This window comes from Mustela putorius, unplaced genomic scaffold, assembly GCF_011764305.1.
Source record: "Mustela putorius furo isolate JIRA1106 unplaced genomic scaffold, ASM1176430v1.1 tig00000585_pilon_pilon_pilon, whole genome shotgun sequence".
NCBI lineage: Eukaryota > Metazoa > Chordata > Mammalia > Carnivora > Mustelidae > Mustela > Mustela putorius.
Genome location: NW_025421424.1, coordinates 4,947,645 through 4,967,121, shown reverse-complemented (window position 1 = coordinate 4,967,121; position 19,477 = coordinate 4,947,645). Strand labels below are relative to the sequence as shown.

The 19,477-nt window shown below is 47.7% G+C and overlaps 1 protein-coding gene across 1 annotated transcript in view; it reads left to right on the top strand.

The window, feature by feature from the left end:
• The window catches only part of PTGFRN (prostaglandin F2 receptor inhibitor), an 83,242-nt gene that overhangs the window by 34,507 nt on the left and 29,258 nt on the right, over positions 1 to 19,477 (top strand). The window contains exons 2-4 of the mRNA XM_045081863.1: positions 3,824 to 4,192; positions 7,870 to 8,283; positions 12,629 to 13,009. Coding sequence (XP_044937798.1) covers positions 3,824 to 4,192; positions 7,870 to 8,283; positions 12,629 to 13,009 — 1,164 coding nt within the window. The remainder of the gene's footprint in view (positions 1 to 3,823; positions 4,193 to 7,869; positions 8,284 to 12,628; positions 13,010 to 19,477) is intronic.

The following is a 19,477-nucleotide window of genomic DNA, read 5'->3' as shown; positions in this document are numbered from 1 at the left end:
GAGAGAGGGGGGAAAGCAGGCTCTCCACTGAGCGGGGAGCCCGATGTGGGGCTTGATCCCAGGACCCTGATATCATGACCCGAGCCGAAGGCAGAGGCTTAACCCACTGAGCCACCCAGGTGCCCCTGTCACTCTATTTTTAAGGAGAGTGCTTTCAGGTACAATATCTTGTGTTTTGTTTTAAAGATTTTTTATTTACTTATTTGACAGACAGAGATCATAAGTAGGCAGAGAGAGAAAGGGGGAAGCAGGGTCCCCGCTGAGCAGAGAGACCGAGGCGGGGCTCGAGCCCACGACACTGAGTTCATGACCTGCGCTGAAGGCAGATGCTTAACCCACTGAGCTATCCAGGCGCCCCAGGTGCAGCATCTTTTCTACGAACTGCTCCTGGCCAGGCTGGCCCATAGCCCCATGCTCAGAGCACATGCTGGCCTTATTACCATTTCTCTCCTGTGGATGCTTTCCCTTTTCCAGGGAAGTGATAATGGGTGGAGGAAACAAGAGATGGCTTTTAAAAAGTGTTCACCTTCCTTTTTCTTTTCTATGCCAACCCAAATTATGATAAATGTTTTCATCATATTCTGGTACACACACCTCTTTGTGTACTTAAGATTTAATGAAAGAGTATTTACTCTTTACAAAATGCGGTGGGCTCTAATATTTCCTCTTCTTTTTCATTGTATTAACACACACACACATGCTGGTCACAACGGCTCTAAATTCATTTCACAACCACTAAATGGCAGCTCAGACTTTGAAAAAGAAATGAATTAAATCATTGAAAAACAAGCAACAATGGTATATTCGTTTGCTTGGGCTGCTGTAACAAAGACCCACTGACTGGGTGTCCTCAGCAGCAGAAATGTGCTTTCTCAGAGCTCCAAGGACGAGCAGTCCACTTGTCGGCGGGGTGGCTTCCTTGGCGGGGGGGTGGGGGGGCTGTCCGCTGCAGGCCTCCCTGCCAGCTCCTGGTCATTTGTGAGCCGTCTTTGATGTTCCTTAGCTTGTGGAGACTTCACCCCTATTCCTGCCTTCATCTTCACATGGCGTTCTCCTGCGTGCTTGTCTGTGTGCAGGCTTCCCCCCTTTTAAGGATACCAGTCATTGGATTAGGGTCCCACCCTCTTCTCGTATAACCTGACCCAATGCTGTCTAATAACCACTGATAACATCTGCAGGGACCCTGTTCCCCAGTCAGGTCACATGTTTAGGTACTAGGGGCTAGGACTTCTCCATATGAGTTTTGTTTTGGGGCAGGGGGAGCAGAACTCAACCCATAAGAAATGATAAAAATACAAAATTGAAAAGTCATAATAGAAGTTCCCAACTTACTGAGCTCTTACGACAAGGCAGACTCTCCACCAGGCATTTTATTCTATGAACTCAGTAAATCTTCCTTGCCCCATAGGAGAGTTGAGGAAGCCAAAGCAGAGAGAGGTCAGTCTCCCAGATTTAAACTCTCCTTCAGAGGATATCCTTGAGGGTAAATCTGACATGGTACTTGCTCTTGCAACTAAACTTTTTGGGCAAATGCATCGATTTTGTGTGTGATTTCTGTATAAAACATAACTGATTCCCTTATAAAAATATAACCTCTTCATATCAGGAATGAGTGCTTCCCAGTCGTTCTAACGACTTCATGCTTGCTTTTCCTTTCGTTATAATTGTTAGCATAGTTTTGATTTTGTTCAGTTTTTTAAGAAGTGAGTATTTTTCAAAATTCCTATAATTTTTGAGTGGTTTTTTTTTTTTTTTTGTAAGATTTTATTCGAGACAGAGAGAGAGAGCATGGGTGTGCTTGGGACAGGCAGAGAGAGAATCTCAAGCAGACTCTGTGCTGTGTATAGAGTCAAGGCAGGGCTCCATCTTAGGACGTCTGAGATCATGACCTGAGCTAAAACCAAGAGTCAGATGCTCAACCAACTGAGCCCACCCAGACGCCCCTTGAAAACTTTTTAAAGATTTTTTTTTTTAGGGGTGCCTGGGTGGCTCAGTCGGTTAAACATCTGCCTTCAGCTCAAGTCACGATCCCAGAGTCCTGGGATTGAGCCCCATGTTGGGCTTCCTGGTCACTGTGGAGTCTGTTTCTCCCTCTGCCCCTCCCTCCTGCTTGTGCTCCCTCTCCGACTCTTTCAGATAAAAAAAAAAAAAATCTTTTTAAAAAAGATTATATTTATTTATTTGACAGAGAGAGAGAGAGAGATCACAAGTAGGCAGAGAGACAGGCAGAGAGAGGGGGGGAAGCAGGCTCCCTGCTGAGCAGAGAGCCCAATGTGGGGCTGGATCCCAGAACCCTGGGATCATGATCTGAGCCGAAGGCAGAGGCTTTAACCCACCGAGCCACCCAGGTGCCCCATTTTTCAGATAGATTTTTTTTAAATCTTAAAAAAATTTTTCCTTTTAAATTTATTTATCTTGAGAGAGAGGGAGAGAGAGTATACAGGCGCAGGAGAGGGGCATAGGAAGAGGAAGAGAGAAAACTCGAGCTGACTCCGTGCTGAGTGCAGAGCCTGATGTCAGCTGCATCTCACAACCCTGAGACCAAAATCTGAGCTGAACTCCAGAGTCACATGCTCAACCGACTGAGCCACCCAGGCTCCCTGAGTGATACTTCTTTTGACATAGCTTATGCCTGATGTTAATACTGAAGACATTAATTTAGAGAAACTTAGTGAATGTACCCTTATCCCAGTACAAGGAATATGTATGGAGTGTGGGTGTTCTATTTTCTGTTATGTTACTCAAATACAAAATAAAATGAATTTTTGACTTAAAAAAGTAAAACCAACTTGAGCCTTCTGGATTTCAGAACCCATGCTTTTCCTTGTCTGCCTTCGTGCTGTACCTCTTCATAGAACATCATGCAGGAGCCAGACAAGCTCATTTGGTCCAAATCGAAATGTTATGCACAGGTAATAAATATACTACAAAATCTCACTGAAGTTCATGGCAAAGGTGACCCCTTAAAGGACGCACAGGTGAGGGTCCCTAGGGCCCTATCGGAGGCCTGGGAGGTATGTGCTCTTGGGGCAGGGAGTGCCAGTAAACTCCTGGCTTTGTCCCCTGAACTCATCTTCCCCACAAACTGCCGCATTCCTAACAACGCCCAGCAACCAGCCAGACAAGGCACTGTCTCCCTTTGTGCTTCCCTATCCTCATTCTGAATTTAGATCAGGGCGAAGAGTAGAGAGAAGGAAATGAGCCAGAAAATAGAAAATTAATACTTGGTGGAGTCGTCATATTTTAATATTAATTTATAGGCAATGTCAGATAACCAGAGTTAAATCTTTTTATCAGCGGGCTGCTCTAGGGTTTAAAAATTGGCATCCATCATTGTAAATCAGGTCTCAGGAGCCCTGGGGAATGGTCTCTAGGGATGAGGGTTGATCTAGGGTGGGCAGAAATGTAAATACTTGATTAGCTGTGTCCTTTTCTTTCACACCAACCCTAAAATACTTCTACATCACACTGAGTGACAATGGTATGTTAAATAGTAACGGGAGGGAAGAAGCGATTCAGGTTCATGGTTAGCCTACTTTTAATACTTGTCTTCTTCCCTGTCAATCCTAGGAAACTGTTGTGCGAGAGGCACTCATTTCACGGTCGTATTCCTGGCTCATGGTTCCAGGGAGGGGCTTACCCTATTTCTACTGAGCCCCAGAAAGCACACCCTTTTTTCCCCAGCTGGCCAGATGTCCCTTTTTTTTTTTTTTTTTTTTTTTTGCCATGAGCCTGTGAGCAGGAACACCCGCGGGTTTGACACATTGGTAGCAGGATGACCTTCCATGACTCAGGTCCCACCTCTTATCTCTTGTCATTGCAGCTCTTTGCCGAGGACGCGTGGTGAGAGTCCCCACAGGGAGCCTGGTGCGGGTGGTAGGCACTGAGCTGGTCATCCCCTGCAATGTCAGTGACTATGACGGCCCCAGCGAGCAGAACTTTGACTGGAGCTTCTCGTCTTCGGGGAGCAGCTTCGTGGAGCTTGCCAGCACCTGGGAGGCGGGCTTTGCAGCCCAGCTGTACCGTGAACGCCTGCAGCGGGGCGAGATCGCCCTGAGGAGGACTGCCAACGATGCTGTGGAGCTCCACATCAAGAACGTCCAGACCTCAGACGAGGGCCACTACAAATGTTCGACCCCCAGCACAGACGCCACCGTGCAGGGCAACTATGAGGACACAGTGCAGGTCAAAGGTACGTCCTCATGGAGGGATCATCACATCAGGGGCCAGACTTTGCTCAGTCACTCTGCTTTGTCAAGAAACTTACTAATCTTCTGGGCCTCTGCCCCCCTCCTCTGTCCAGTGAACAGAAGTGTCTTACTTGACTGAAAGGAGAGGAAAGGCCAGGTCCCCTCTGAGGACCCTTTCTCTTCCCTGTGATTCTGAACCAACCGTGGCTGGGGTGGTGGCAGAGCCCCAGCTCTGAGCCAGGTTGCCTGCACTCAGTCTGATTGCTGGCTCTACCGCTTCTCACCAACTGGCCGCGGGCATGTTACGTGCCTCAGCTTCCTCCTCTGTGAAACAGGGCTTCCCTTAAAGGTTATGAGGACAACGTGAGTTAGCATGTGTCAGGCCTCAGAGCAGTTCCATAGTAAGCATCCGTAAGGTCTGCACTCAGAAGGTGATGGTCATGACGATGTTTACTTTAATGGGGATATCAGATGCTTTGAAGCTCATGTCTGTCTTTGTGTGCTTCACAAAGGGCAGTTTGTTCTGGAATTTGTGGGGGGTTATAGGTAGAGAAAGAACGGTGTCATCACTGCTAGCTTATGATGGAATCCTACTAGCCTATTGGCCTGATTCTGCAGAGAATCTTGCCTTATATATATGGAAGGTTTGGGGTTTTGTGGGGGTTTTTTGTTTTTGTTTTTTTTCCATTTTCTAAGTCCTTTTAGATTTATTCCCACATTCAGTTCTCTAACCCAGTGAAGAAGATCAGGCAGACTATTTCCCTGATTTACAAATGAGAAAATGAAAGAGCATAGGTTAATTACTTGGCCAAAAATCATATAGCTAATTGGTAAATGAGCAAGAACAAAGTAATTTGGGGTCAATAAAATAGAAGCCTGATTGTTGTTATTATTACTTAATGATGCATTTCTTTGTATCCTGCCTTATTCCAAAAAGCATTTATATCAGAATAGGGAGTGTAGGTAAAGATCGGGACAATAGAAGATGTACTTGATGATCTAAAAAGAAGGGGCTGATCACCAGACACATGAAGAAGTGTTCAACATCACTCAGCATCAGAGAAATACAAATCAAAACCTCAGTGATCTACCACCTCACAGCAGTCAGAATGGCTAAAATTAACAAGTCACGAAACGACGACAGATGTTGGTAAGGGATACCCCTACACTGTTGGTGGGAATGCAAGCTGGTGCAGCAACTCTGGAAAACAGTAGGGAGGCTACTCAAAAATTTGAAAATAGAGTTACCCTATGACTCAGTGATCACACTACTGGATATTTACCCAAAGATACAAATGTAGTGATCCGAAGGGGCATGTGCACCCGGATGTTGATAGCAGCAATGTGCACAATTGCCAAACTATGGGAAAAGCCCAGATGTCCATCAACAGATGAATGGGTAAAGAAGAGGTGGTATAGATATACAATGGAATACTATGCAGCCATCAAACAATGATATCTTGCTTTTTTCAACCATGTGGCTAGAACTAGAGGTTTTTATGGTAAGCCAATTAAGAGAATCAGAGAAAGACAATTATCATATGATCTCAGTGACAGGAAGAATTTGAGAAATAAGACAGAGGATTATAGGGGAAGGGAGGGAAAAATGAAAAAAGATGAAAACAGAGAGGGAGACAAACCACAAGAGACTCTTAATCTCAGGAAACAAACTGAGGTTGCTAGAGTGGAGGGGGTGGGGAGGATAAGGTGGCTGGGTGGTGGACATGGGGGAGGTATGTGCTATGGTGAACACTGTGAATTTTGTAAGACTGATGATTCACAGACCTGTAGCCCTGAAACAAATAATACATTATATATTAAGAAAAAAATGAAAAAAATAAAAAGAAGGGGATGATCCTGGTATTTATCCCCCTCTGTAATGATGTACAGAACCCCGGCATGTCTTAGGGGCTGTTCCCTCCATTCAACTCAGGAGGGAATAAAACAGCCATATCCATTATGTAGGTATCAAAACATCAAATCTACCTCTTTGTAGGAAATCCTAAAGATGTCTTTTTTTTTTTTTAAGATTTTATATATTTATTCGACAGTGAGAGACACAGTGAGAGAGGGAACACAAGCAAGGGGAGTGGGAGAGGGAGAAGCAGGCTTCCCGTCGAGCAGGGAGCCCGATGCTGGGCTCCATCCCAGGATTCTGGGACCATGACCTGAGCCGAAGGCAGATACTTAACCAGTGAGCCACCCAGGCGCCCCCTAAAGATGTCTTTTAGAAAAAAGTCCTGCAAGACATTCTTGCACTGAAGTTAAATAATGTGTTGCTTTTAGTTATCACACCCATGCTGTACCTTCATTAGGTTAGGTGCACACTTACCTCCCCTGTAATTCTCATCTTGAGGACTAGGGGCAGCTGGAGAATTCCTGCGACCGTGTCCCCCAGTGTCTTCCTGTTTCTTCTCCAGTCTTTGGAAGGAAGGAGCAAGGAGAGGCTTTTCTTGGGTGAGGAAAGCAGATAGATGGCCATGAATGAGACTGGCTGGCTGCCCAGGTGGGGCCTCTGGTGGGGTCCGGGGTCTTTCTGGCCTTCAGCTTTGTGGGTCTTGAAACTGTTCAGCCATGTGCTGACAGATATCTGGCCATGAGAAGCGAGTCCTGTTAACTGGACTCCCAGACTGATGGATATACTAGAAGGTCATTATATTCATTTTGCTGTAGAGATGGGTCTTTGGGATAGGTCTTTCTGAGGACTGAGCAGTTTTTTTTTCCTCAAGGACACTGAATTAGTTTCCAAGTGTGAAATTTCGAGAAAAACGAAAGACGTCACGAATAGTAGCATTGGAGGGTTCTTCTATCCAGCTTTGTAGACAGGCCTCAGAGATGGTCCACGCCCCTTCGTAGAGGCCTTTTCTCTGATTATTTTGATTATCGCTTCCCTTCCTAATTAGCACTTACCAATACTTTCTGGCTTTCTGGCCCCCTCATTCCAGACTTAGTAAAGAGCCCACCTTTCCCCAAGTGGCCCTGATAGGGCACATAGCTGAGGGTTCAGTTTTCCTTGACCAGTTTCTTTTCGGCCTGTACATTCTACTCTCACTCGCTGTTTGTAAGCATTTCCCAGGCTTCGGGGCACAGGCAGCTCATGCCAGCTTCTGCCCTCCTTGGATCATATTGCTTTAACTGGTATTAGATTCTGGAGCCTGGTACCCTAACAGGAATTTTACCCCTATTGCTGAGCACCATTCACCTTGGCTTATCATTCCTTCAACTCTGTCGCCTCCCTGCTATGGGTCCAGTTGTCATCCCTTTTTAGAGATGAGGAAACTGAGGCTCAGAGGAGTGAAGTAACTTGCTCAGGGGTGGCAGAAATCCATCCCCCAGACACAGCTCCGGAAAGAGAGTTAGGGAGTGTTCGCCACTCAGTTCTAGACTGGCTGGAGTGGGGGTGAGGGTGGGAGGGTGGTCTTTAGTGCCTCTTCTTTTTTCTTTTTTTATCCCCCCACCCCTTTGCTTTTTCCCTTTTTTTTTATTTTCCGGGTCAGAAAGTCAGTTGGGATTACGCACGAATTAAAATGGGAGAGCGTTCCCGCGTGGGCATTAGAACAGGGCAAGGGCACCACGCCACACAACCCCCCGCGGAGAACCCCCCCCCCCCAGAAGAGGCGGGGATCGCCGGGGGAGGGGGCACGGCGCGGCACGCTGACGGCTGTGCTTCCTCCCGCAGTGCTGGCCGATGCCCTGCACGTGGCCGCCGCCCCATCGCCCGCCTCGGACCTGAGCCTGCGCCTAGGTGAGCCGTTCGAGCTGCGCTGCGCGGCCTCCACGGCGTCGCCGCTGCACACGCACCTGGCGCTGCTGTGGGAGCTGCAGCGTGGCGCGGCCCGGTGGAGCGTGCTGGCCCTGACCCACGAGGGCCGCTTCCACCCGGGGCCCGGCTACGAGCAGCGCTACCGCGCCGGCGACGTGCGTCTGGACACCGTGGGCAGCGACGGCTACCGCTTGTCGGTGGCCCGCGCCCTGGCCTCGGACCAGGGCTCCTACCGGTGCGTGGTCAGCGAGTGGATCGGAGGGCAGGGCAGCTGGCAAGAGATTCAAGAGAAAGCCGTGGAAGTGGCCGCCGTGCTGATCCAGCCCACAGGTGAGCTTCTGGAACGTGTCTGGCTTACACATAGGACCAGGCGGGAGCCCGGTCCTCTGCTGACAGGGTTGTTGGAGCTGGCCGCGTGAGGCCTCCCGTCGAGGGCCTGGGGGAGTGGGGTGGTGGTGAGTTTGAGGAAGGTGTGTGTATGCGTTTTGTGCCGGGTGCCTACGGCTTTGCTTTACAGCGGCTTCTCCTCTGGATTCCTACTCCTGGGACGTTGCAGGTTGCATAAAATACTAAGTCAGTTGTTGACACCAAGATTAAGTCCCTTCAGGTGCCAGAATGAGGTCTGACCTGGTGTTCGTGAGACTTTGGGGCCGAGCTGCCCCCACTCTGCTCTCTTTATTTTGTTTTGGTTTTATCTTATTTGGGTATTTCCCGAATTTCTGGCTTGGCTCTTTTGCACAACTGGTTGGAGTGCATCTGGCTCACCACCCGACGTCTGGTGTACTGTAGATCCTCTAGCTGTGCGGTCCCAGCTAGGTGAGACTTCTCTAGGCCTGGGCCTCTTCTCAGGCTGTGTATGACACATTCCCCAGGAGTGTGCCTCCAGCCCTGGGGTCTCCCTGTGAGAAGTTCTCTGTCCTCTCACTTGGAACCAGCCTTTGTTTTTGAAAAAAACACATAACGTACTTTCCTACTCCTCCTAGAAAGTAAGAAAATACAAGATACATTTTAAAAAAACCATCAAAAGTAAGCTATTACTGATTCAGTGTCCAACAAGTATTGGTAAAGAAACTACTGGGTAATCAGCTCTGTCTGGGCCCTGGGGTCAGAGGTGCTTGGGAAACGTTCCCGGGCCCCGTAGAGCCTTGGGCTTTAGCAGAAACAGTATAAAGAGACTATCTCAGGATGAGGTCATTGCTGTAGATGGATGGCTGTCCTAGGTTTTCTGGGAGGCTAACATCTTCAGATCTGTTGCTGCCGCCTCCTGCTTTGTAAACTGGGAGGACCTTGGGCAGACTCATTTTCTGAGTGTCAATGTGAATGTGTGGCCACTCTGTTGCTTGGATGGGACGGAAAGCAGGAGACAGTCCTCATGGGGAGTATTTTCCCCCTGTAGGCAGCATGGTCCTGGGCACTTTACTCTGCATTTGTATCACTGCACAGGAGTTGGGTTTGGTAAAAAGCAGGACTAAGGTTCCTGAGCGACTATGGCCATCAGTGAGGTGGGAGGTGCTCTTGCGGAGGAAAGGAGCTACCCATCTTGGTCAGTCTTGCAGTGGCTGCAGAAATCACTTTCTTTCTTTTCTTTACTCTTTCTTTCTTTTTTAAAGATTTTATTTATTTGACAGAGAGAGATCACAAGCAGGCAGAGAGGCAGGTGGGGGCGGGGGTGGGGGAGCAAGCTCCCCGCTGAGCAGAGAGCCCAATGTGGGACTCGATCCCAGGACCCTGAGATCATGACCTGAGCCAAAGGCAGAAGCTTAACCCACTGAGCCACCCAGGTGCCCCCAGGTGCTCACTCTCTAAGTGGACTCAGGTCACCTTCCTTTAAGGATGTGATCTGTCCTAAGATCTGTCCTAAGATGACAATCTGTCCTAAGAAACCGGGGTATTCAGTTTGCATCACACAACTGTTCCCTGGGGACAGAATGATTAAGAGGTTCAAATTTGCAACAAGTTATCTTTTTCTGCGTAATTTTAATTGTAAAGGTATTTTTTATTTCAGACAAGCCACAAAACCCATAATATCGAGTGTAAGAGTTGGAAACTGAACCTCTTAGGCATGTAATAACATCTGGCTCTCTCCTGAGCCTGGGCTTCATAACCATTTTGTTGCCATGGACCTCTTTGACAGCTTTGAAGCCCGCAGAACCCTTCTCGGAATTAACATGTTTTAATTCATTAAAAATGTACATAAGATGACAAAGGAAAGTGATTCTATTGAAATAGTTACTGAAGTATTTTAAGACAAATTTGTTACATAGTAATATTATGCTTTATTAATGCATTAAATAATACAGACTGGCAGACTTAACAAACCACTGTAATTCCCAAGTAGCAATGAGTGCACATGATATTTGAAGATAACTGCAATTACTTGCAATGAGATTTGAAAATATCCCTGACTTCTATGGGGCCGAAGTCCCAGGGACAGATAATACTATAGTGATTTGTTGCTTACTTTCATCATGAGAGGAGATGCTGTGTTTCAGGTAGAGATTAGTAAAAACAAAGATTAGATTTTTTTTTTTTCACCCAAGTCACAGACTTCCTAGATTATCTTCTTGGACCCCAGGTTAAGAACCACCACCCTGGATTGCTGGCCTCTCTCTTTTTGTCAACACCTGCACTAACCAAAGCTAGCTTCTTAAATACTCTTACTGTCTTGTTATGATGAACAGCCCAGAGCTACTTAAACTTGGGGCTGTGTGGTGGATATAGCAGTAACCCGCTCCCCTCATATTAGGAGTGGTCTGCTTCATGCAGATCTTGGTGTCTAATTTATGGCTTCAGTTTGACCCAACCAGAGAAAGCTTCCCCACTATAGGCTTTGTCCAGGGTCTCCCCTTGTATTACGAGTCCTTAGAAATTATTCTTTTTTTCCCCCTTCCACCTGCTCTATCCTCTCTCCCAGCTGTGAATTGCCCCCTAGTCCAGAACATATGGGAGCAATGGTTAGTGCTGCGGCAAGCTTTTTAGCAATTTGCAGAGAGACGATTATAGAGTGAACTATTCAGTTGAAGAGACATTTCTGCCGATACTCCTCAAGCTAAGAATCCATTTTCTCCATACATGCAGTCCACAGCTGTGTCTTTACCCCTTCTTCACTCAACCTGCTTCCCTCCTGAGCCTTCTTTTACCTCTAGCTGGCACACAGGGACTCCAGCAGGATTCCAGAGTCTCTGATCACAAGCAGTACTCGTGGGGCGGTTTGAACCCCAGGGCAGGCTCAGAGCAGCAGTTTCCATACTGACTACTCTCACAAGAGGCCCTCAAGTTCCTTTTGGGCCCTTTTAAGGGGTGGAGGAGGAGGAAGAATTTGGAGGGTGGGTATAGGTGAGAAATCAGACTTTTAAATTATCTTTTATAATACTGTTCCCATCTGATTTTCTGTCTTCGTCAAGGTGGATCTTGACCTTGGCCTGAAATGCGTGTTGGAGATGTTGTCGGGCTTTGGAAATACTCCTATGAGAGCAACTTGCTCAAAGGGCATGGGCTTTGGGGTTGGGCCTTTTCTGAGCCAGGCACCAGCCTTTGTTGCTGAGCCAGTCTTGGAAGACCAGGGCTGTGCTTCTACTCGAATCCCCTGGGAGGTGTTAGCTATTCCTCATCTAAGCAGTGGTTCCCAGAGCATTACCACGAATTGAATGTTTTTCTACTCTGATTACAGATGTTCAACTTCTTTAAAAAAAACAACAACAACAAACACTCGAATAAAGTAAAATGTTTCCATGTAAAAAGCTTTGACAGGGGAATGCTGAAACCAGATCTGCCTTGAGACTGTAACACCAAATACTTCAATGCTTCCTCTAAATATAGTCTACTTTTAATTATCCACACTCTTGCAAGAAGGCAGGGGCATGGATAACCCGAAAGTCATTGTGGTTTGGTTTTAGAATATCTGCTTGATGTTTGGCTTTAAGGTGGGTATGTCTAATGGAATAAATGATGCTTCGCATTTATCCCATTACGTTGCACTTTGAAGGCTTGACTCATGAAGCATATTGTCTGGTTTCATCCTCCTGGTCCTTCTGTTTAGGATTTTCTCCTCTTTACCCAGAAGATGGTTTCACCCTCACCTCCTGCAGTCCAGCCTTCAACCCCCAACCCCTGCAACCCCCATGCCAGTCAGCACTGAGCTGTCCTTTCTCCTTAAAATCACCCAAGGCTTAACTGTACACATGGAGAAAAAATATAATGCTAGTTTGTGATGTTCTGACTTCTTCTCAAACAAATGTTAACAGTTCTGAGCTGAGTCCCTGGAGGCAGAGAGCCTATGTTTGAATCCCCGCTCTGCCATGTATTACCTGTGTGACCTTGGGCAAGTTACTTAACTTCTCTGTGCTTCAGTTTCCTTATCAGTAACATGAAGATAATAATCGTACTTAACTCCTAGGGTTGTTTTGAAGGTTAACATTTCCAAGGCACTCTAGAGCAGTGCCTGGCATTTAGTAAGTGTATGTAAGCATTTGCTGCTGTTAGTATTTCCATGGAATGAAAAGAAATGTGTTATAATTTCCTTAATTTATTCAGTAAATATTTCTCAAGCACTTAGAATTGCACAAAGCCTTCTAACTCTAATGCCATAAATAAGAACATAGAAGGAGATGATCTAAAGGAGGGGAGGGGCAAACCTAACCCAGATGCTCTAGATGTATTTTTTTTTTTCTTCAAGTTCTGCGAGCGACCGTGGCCAGGAGTGTGTCTGTGGCCGAGGGAAAGGAACTGGATCTGACCTGCAACATCACAACAGACCGAGCAGATGATGTCCGACCCGAGGTCACGTGGTACTTCAGCAGGTCCCCCGACAGCATCTTGCCCGGTTCGCCCGTGTTGGCACGGCTGGACCGGGATTCCCTGGTGCACAGCTCTCCCCACATTGCTTTGAGCCATGCGGATGCACGCTCCTACCATTTACTTGTCCGAGATGTTAGCAAAGAAAACTCCGGCTACTATTTCTGCCACGTGGCACTCTGGGCACCCGGACACAACAGGAGCTGGCACAAGGTGGCAGAGGCCAGGTCTGCCCCGGCCAGCGTGGATGTGACCTGGCTAGGTGAGTGGCTGGGAAGATGGCTCTTAGCCTCTGGGGCTTTCCTCCCTCCTCTGGGCACTGCGCCTTTTTGCATCATCTTGGCCTTTACATCAGGACAAGCATGCTTCAGCCTGGAGAGATCCCAAGCTTGGGGGGCGGGGGGTGGGGAGCAAAGCAGGCTGAAATAGAATCTGGCAGGCAAGGGAAATGTTTAGATAATGTGGACTCAGTTGTCTCAATGCCCTCATTTGAGAGGATATAGTTTCCTTTTGTTGTCAAGATTTGCAGGGTCGGCCCTGCTGAATGGTTCTTTGAAATGGATCTTTGTTGGAGTGAGAACACTTCCATTCTTCCTTTCCTTTTCCTAGACTCTGAGGTGCTCTCTGGCAGGAGCTGGTGCTTTCCTAGAGCCCAGAACAGAAAAGAGAATTCCTTCAGTAAACAGAATGTGGTGTTTTTGGTGGTTTGTTGTTGTTTTTTTCTTTCTTTTTTTTTTTTTTCCCTGAGGGCCCTGGAATCCCAAAATGATTTTATATGCAGATACCAGTTAAATGGAAAAGCCTTCCTGCCACCCCAGGCTGTCGTGGTGGGCTCCTTCAGTCATCCGCGAGTCCCCAGTTGGGGGAGCAGAGCGGCTCTCAGCTGTTGGCTCCTGCGGCCCTCACTTTAGAACAACTTGGTCTATATGTGAAACTATCGTGCCTTTCTTTTATTCTCATCTTCCCTGGCCCTTATTTTCCTAAGTGCTTGCCCTTCACGCCCAACTTTCTAATTTCTGTTACTGTCTTTTTTTTTTAAGGATTTTATTTATTTATTTATTTATTTATTTATTTGACAGAGAGAGATCACAAGTAGGCAGAGAGGTAGGCAGAGAGAGAGAGAGGAGGAAGCAGGCTTCCTGCTAAGCAGAGAGCCTGATGTGGGACTCAATCCCAGGACCCTGAGATCATGACCTGGGCCAAAGGCAGAGGCTTAACCCACTGAGCCACCCAGGCGCCCATAATTTCTGTTATTGTCTTATAATGACTTGCTGGTAAGCTTAAGCAGGATAGGGGTGAGTGGAGAATGGGGTGCTTCACCTCCCACGCCATTACAAAGGTGGAGACTCCTCTGTTTTGAGCTTGACCTCTCTGTGGGTATTTGGCAACGCTCTGACGTTAGTAGGTAACCCAGACCTTTAAAGGCCAGGAAATCATTTCCTCCATCATCTGGTGCTGAGTGTCCTCCCACCATGACCCCCGCCCCCGTCTCTCAGGTCACTCTTCCTCATGCCTGCATCATAAACTCCTGGGTTAGTGGCCCTTTCGCTGTCTGTTTCTTCCTAATGAGCCTTTATTTGGCAGAGAGGGGGAGTTGGCAAGTGTGGGGACAGGGGGCAGGGAGAAGAGGAGGAAAAAGAGAGTGAGCAGAAGGTATGGCCAATTCCGAGTGAGCCCAGGCAGGGTGTTAATCATCCCTGGTAGCAAAGTGATTTTTTGCTATCTGCACAGTAAAGGGAGCAGGATTTATCTGACGAGCTTTTATTCCCGCCGTCTGAACCCTGTGCGAGAGTCTCGCTATGGAGTACTGAACTGGAACAATGCTGGCCCAGCTAGAACTCTCCTTAGCAACCTTCAAAATAAAACAGATGTTGTCAGCACCGAAAGAAGATTTTTCATCTCTGGAGCTGAATTTGTCTCTCGGCTCTGATGCTCGGTGCATTGTGCGGTGCCGTCAAATCCCAGCGCCGGCTCCCGGTACCCCCTCCCCGCCCCCAGCCCCCAACGTAGAATCACAGCTCCCGTGGATTTTTTTTTTTTTTTTTTTAGAAAGCGCTGCCTGCACTCCAGGGTGAGGGCCTCTTTGAAGTGCTGGTGCATTGATCCCGGCGTCGCCCGGGGGAGACGCAGGGACTGTCAGAAAGCGGAAGGGTTGCTCCGGGAGGGAATGGGGCTCTTTTCAATGGAAAGAATTTGTTGGTGGCTCTGTTCTTCAGAGAGTGAGAAGACATAAAGGGACTAAATTGTGGGGAAAGGCTCCATTATGATCCTGAGGACCCAGTTGCTGGTTTTCCTGTGGAGTGCCATCACCCCTGTTGCGAAAGTCCGCAGCGGGTTTTACCTTGGCCGCTGGAAGGGGCGCAGAACCCACACCTTGCACGGCTGTTTTGCACGTGATGAGCCCTCGGTAAACGTTGGCTGAATGGGTAGATAAACCTGGATAGTGTGCAAGTGTGTGCATAGGAAGATGAGATCTGCAGAGAAAGCAATCACATTCAACTTACAGACTGTGCAGAGATGTTTGCACCTGGGTAAGCCTCCTGGGCGTGGAAGCGGTAGAGAAACCACCCGCGTTTTTCTTTCTTCCTCTTAAATTTCCTCCTCCTTCCCTGCGCCTCACACTGTTACAGCTGCTCAGACACTTGTTCAGGAGGTGAGTCGGGCGTGAGTCCATCAGCTGACCTTTCTCCAGGACCTCAGGTCTGAATTCTGTGCCAAGATAGGTGGGCCTGGCCTGATGCCACATGATTGTCTCCAGATACACGTGGATGTGGGTACATTACCGCCTGCGTCTTGGGGCCTGTTGGAGGTGACTGAGAAGTTTCCGAAAGAGACAGGAAGACAGATGACCAACCAAGGACTCTGCTTATTTGGTCATCTTACCTGATGTGATTATGGGATGTTGGCACAAAAGAGTTCTGGAGGAAGTTGGTTTCCTGTGCAGGTGTTATCCAGAACTTTCAGTTTTGCTGCTTGATAGATTAAAAATCATAATTACTGCTTATCAAACATTTGCTGTACACTGGCCCCTGGACTAAGGGCTGCACACACGTTAAATACCTGATCCCCACAATAACCTTATGAGTGAGGTACTGCCCCTATTCCCATCTGAAAACCACTGATTTTTATTTTGCTTATGATTTTGACAGTCAGGATTTAGGGAAGGACTCAACAGGGTTCCTCTCTCAGGCACACAGGGACGGCTGGGGATCCTCTTCCGGATGGCATTCTCATGATGCATGATGCCATGTCCACCGCCCTCTCCCCTTCTCCACATGGCATGTCATTCAGGCCCTTTCCACATGGTTTGGACTTCTCCCAGCATGCTGTGCTCGGAACAGTCACACTTCTTAGGTGGTGACTGGCTTCCAAGAGGCAGGAAGTGGAAGTGCCCAGCCAGCTGAAAGCTGTCCCGGGGTCTGGCACAGTGTTACTTTGGCTGTTTTCTACAGGTCTGAGCCATCACGGTGTCTGCCCAAGTTCAGGGACGCAGAGGGAGACCCCATCCCATCTCTTAATGAGAGAGTGGCAAGGTCACACAGCAAAAGGGCATGAGGGATTGGAAACAGAGCTGCAGATGTCTTTGGAAAATAGAATATACCAAATGGTGAATGCTTGTTTCTTTTATTTCATAAGAAATGTTTATAGTGACTTAGAAAATGATGCCCCAAAGTCAAGCCTGTCCCAAGTGTTGTCCTCTTGTGTGGAAACATTTTGGCTTTGGGAATCAACTTTATTCCTGAAATGCTAGAGCGTAGAGTCCTCAAAGCCCCAGAGGAGGCTTTCTTGTCCTTATTTGCTTGGGGTTGGTGCAGAGAACAGATGAGGGAGCCGAAGCTAATTGGGGTCTTCTCATACGTTCCATCGTGTTAACCAGACAGAGATCAGGGCAGCGACACGCACGGGTCCAGCGAGTCCAAGAGCACTTGCAGCAGCTGGGATGACGGTGTCGGTTTTGTAGAGGGTAAGAAAAAGCTTCTTTTACTAGGATTTATGTCCTACTTTTGCACGAGGAAAAAAAAAATTCAGTTGGCTTGCAAAATGAAGCCCGATTTAAAGTAAGAGACATAAAAATAAAATCAAGATCAAAGGGGATAAAACCAAATCAAAGAGGAGATCTCGCAAGGTGGCTGGGGTGCGTTTAGTTAGCCCCACTGGAGCGCTGAATTTGCCTCGGAAGTTCTGAAGAGTTGGGGCAAAGAGAAACGTGGTTGCGCGGTTCACCTCTGATGAAGGAAACCGGGAGAGCCAAACTTTGTGTTGGCACCGAATTTATCATGCGCTTTTTTTATTTAAGGGCATTGGGTAACATAATGGACAGTGCTTTCAACTGTTCTTTTATGAAAGGCTCTGAGTGATTGTTTAAATGGACGTTTCTCATATCCACTCTCTATAAAAGCTGAGGGCGTAAATCTTGAGTGTGTGAAGGAGTTTCTGTAAGAAGCTGAGTTACCATGGAGGACAAACGTTGCATTGTGTCGATCCAATTTAGTCTAGGGCTAAAACTAGAGAATCTAAGGAGGCAGGGCTACCTAATCTGCATAGTAGGCCATCTCTCTCTGCAATCAGATGTCTCAAATGAGTCTTTGGCACGAGTTGGATACTAATCAGTTTATGGTTGAGCTCTCTGCCCAAAGTACCAGGCTTCTGTGGTGTTAATTGGAGGGCGTTCCAGGGTTTCAGCTACAGGAGCAGGAGGAGGCAGAGCTGAGTTGGGCTTTTTAGTCTTAAGAACCTGATTTGCATTCTTCCCCACTAGAGGACTGTCCCCTCTTCCAGCAGTGTACCAGTGAGGAAGGTAATTATTTTTCTTTAAAAGGAGCTGCTAATCTGCTCAGTACTTGGTAGAGACTTCAGAGTCCTGTGCCATCCATAGGAGATAAGGTTCAGATCTGCAGAACCTTACCGGCAGCTCTTATCAACTCTCTGTCCGCAGTTATCTCAGAAGGCAGAGTAGCAGTGGGCAAGTCCTGGGGTCCTGGCCTACTGCTTTCTGGGCGTGTTAGCTTGGGTGTGTGGCTTTGGTTTCCTTGGTTCCATGGGAGAATGCATATGAAGTGCTTAGCATAGTGCCTGGCACCCGAAGTCTCTGTACTTTCGCAGGGTGGTGATAATGACATTGGCGTTTGGGGGAAGTCAGGGTCAGTATGTAGCATACCCTTCTGCAACCAGGTTCTTACCTAACTAAGACATGCAAGTCTGTCTCAAGGCATGGAGGGACTAGGGGTGTGTGTTCTGGAAGCAGCTGCTCCCAAGGAGAAGGGGCTGGGCTGACCACACCCAGCCCCGTTTCTGCCCCTGCTCCCAGACCTGGGAATTCACTCCTCCTCTGGGAGCACTGAGTGAGGATGAAGAGAGAACTGCACTAGGGTTGTCCGAATGATACTGCTGTTTCCTCTGAAATGGTGAATGCTGAAAACAACCTCATCAGAAAGGCTCAACTCAGGTGGGGAAAAGTGTCTCCCCCAAACAACAGGCTTTTATAGCCTTGTCTGTTTAAGCTGGAGAGAACACTTAATTGTTCTACAAATGATGAGAGTAGCAACTCTGACAGCAAGTCCACTTGCTCAGCTATGGAGCGTACCCGCCTGGTTCAAGAGAGTAGAACCGGGATCAGCAGAGACAAGGGCCTGCCCTCTCCTGGTTTCCTCTAAGTTGGGCATGCAGCCTGCTCCTCTGATGAGCTCTCCCAAGTTAACGAAGCTTCAAAGCGGGTGTTAGAACAGGGCCCTGTTGTACACAGTTCAGGATTAGTGCCTCGGCTGTGATTACCACTCTCGCCTTCTGGGATGGAGTCGGCTTTGAGAAAGCGTTAATAACTGGGTGTGTAAGGGGGTTGTGCAGTTTGGTGCTGGTGGGACCCACGCCATCATTCTGCTCACATGCGCTGTGCAAGATGCTAGGCTTCCGACCTGACACCTCTGGGTTTTGGGTTTTGTTTTGCTTTGTTGTTGTTTTTTTTTCCCCCATTTAAGAAATGTACATGAAAATCATACCTGTGTCATAAGGTTGGTTTTGTTGTTGTTGTTTTGTTTGTTTTTAAGATTTTATTTATTTGTCAGAGAGAGAATGAGCACAAGCAGGGGAGCAGCAGGTAGAGGGAGAAGCAGGCTGCCTACTGAGCAGGCCCCCTACGGATGCGGGACTCCGTCCCAGGACACTGGGATCGTGACCTGAGCCAAATCCAGACGCTTAACTGACTGAGCCACCCAGGTGCCTCTGTCAAATGGTGGTTAAGTGAGAAGCAAGGAAAGTGTACAGCACGGCCCCTGGCATGTAGGAAGCCCCCAAGTCAATGCCAGCTGCTGTAACTGTCATTGTCAAACAGGGATGATGCTAATACCATCCTTGTGGAATCTCTGTGAGAGAAGAAGGAGGCAGTCTATGTGAAAACCTCCAGTGCAGGTCTCTGCACACAGTCGCCACAAAGTATCTGCTTTACTGAATTAGCCAAGGATTCTGACAGCTTTTCACTGTTTTTGAAAGTTTTAACATGGGAATGTGATGACCCGTATTAGAAAAACCAAGTCTTTCTTTGGGCAGGGTGTGGGGAGAGGGCTGTAGTGTTGGAGGCTGTAGCTTCAGGAGGTGGCATATATATAAGCAGACAGCATCCTGGAGCCAGATTAGGGAGTAGACCCTTATTTCTAAGAGTAGAAATGAGGATGTCATGGTTAGACTGGTCTCCGTATTCTGTGAAAGGGCTTGCAATGTGGGTGAGTTGTTTGTG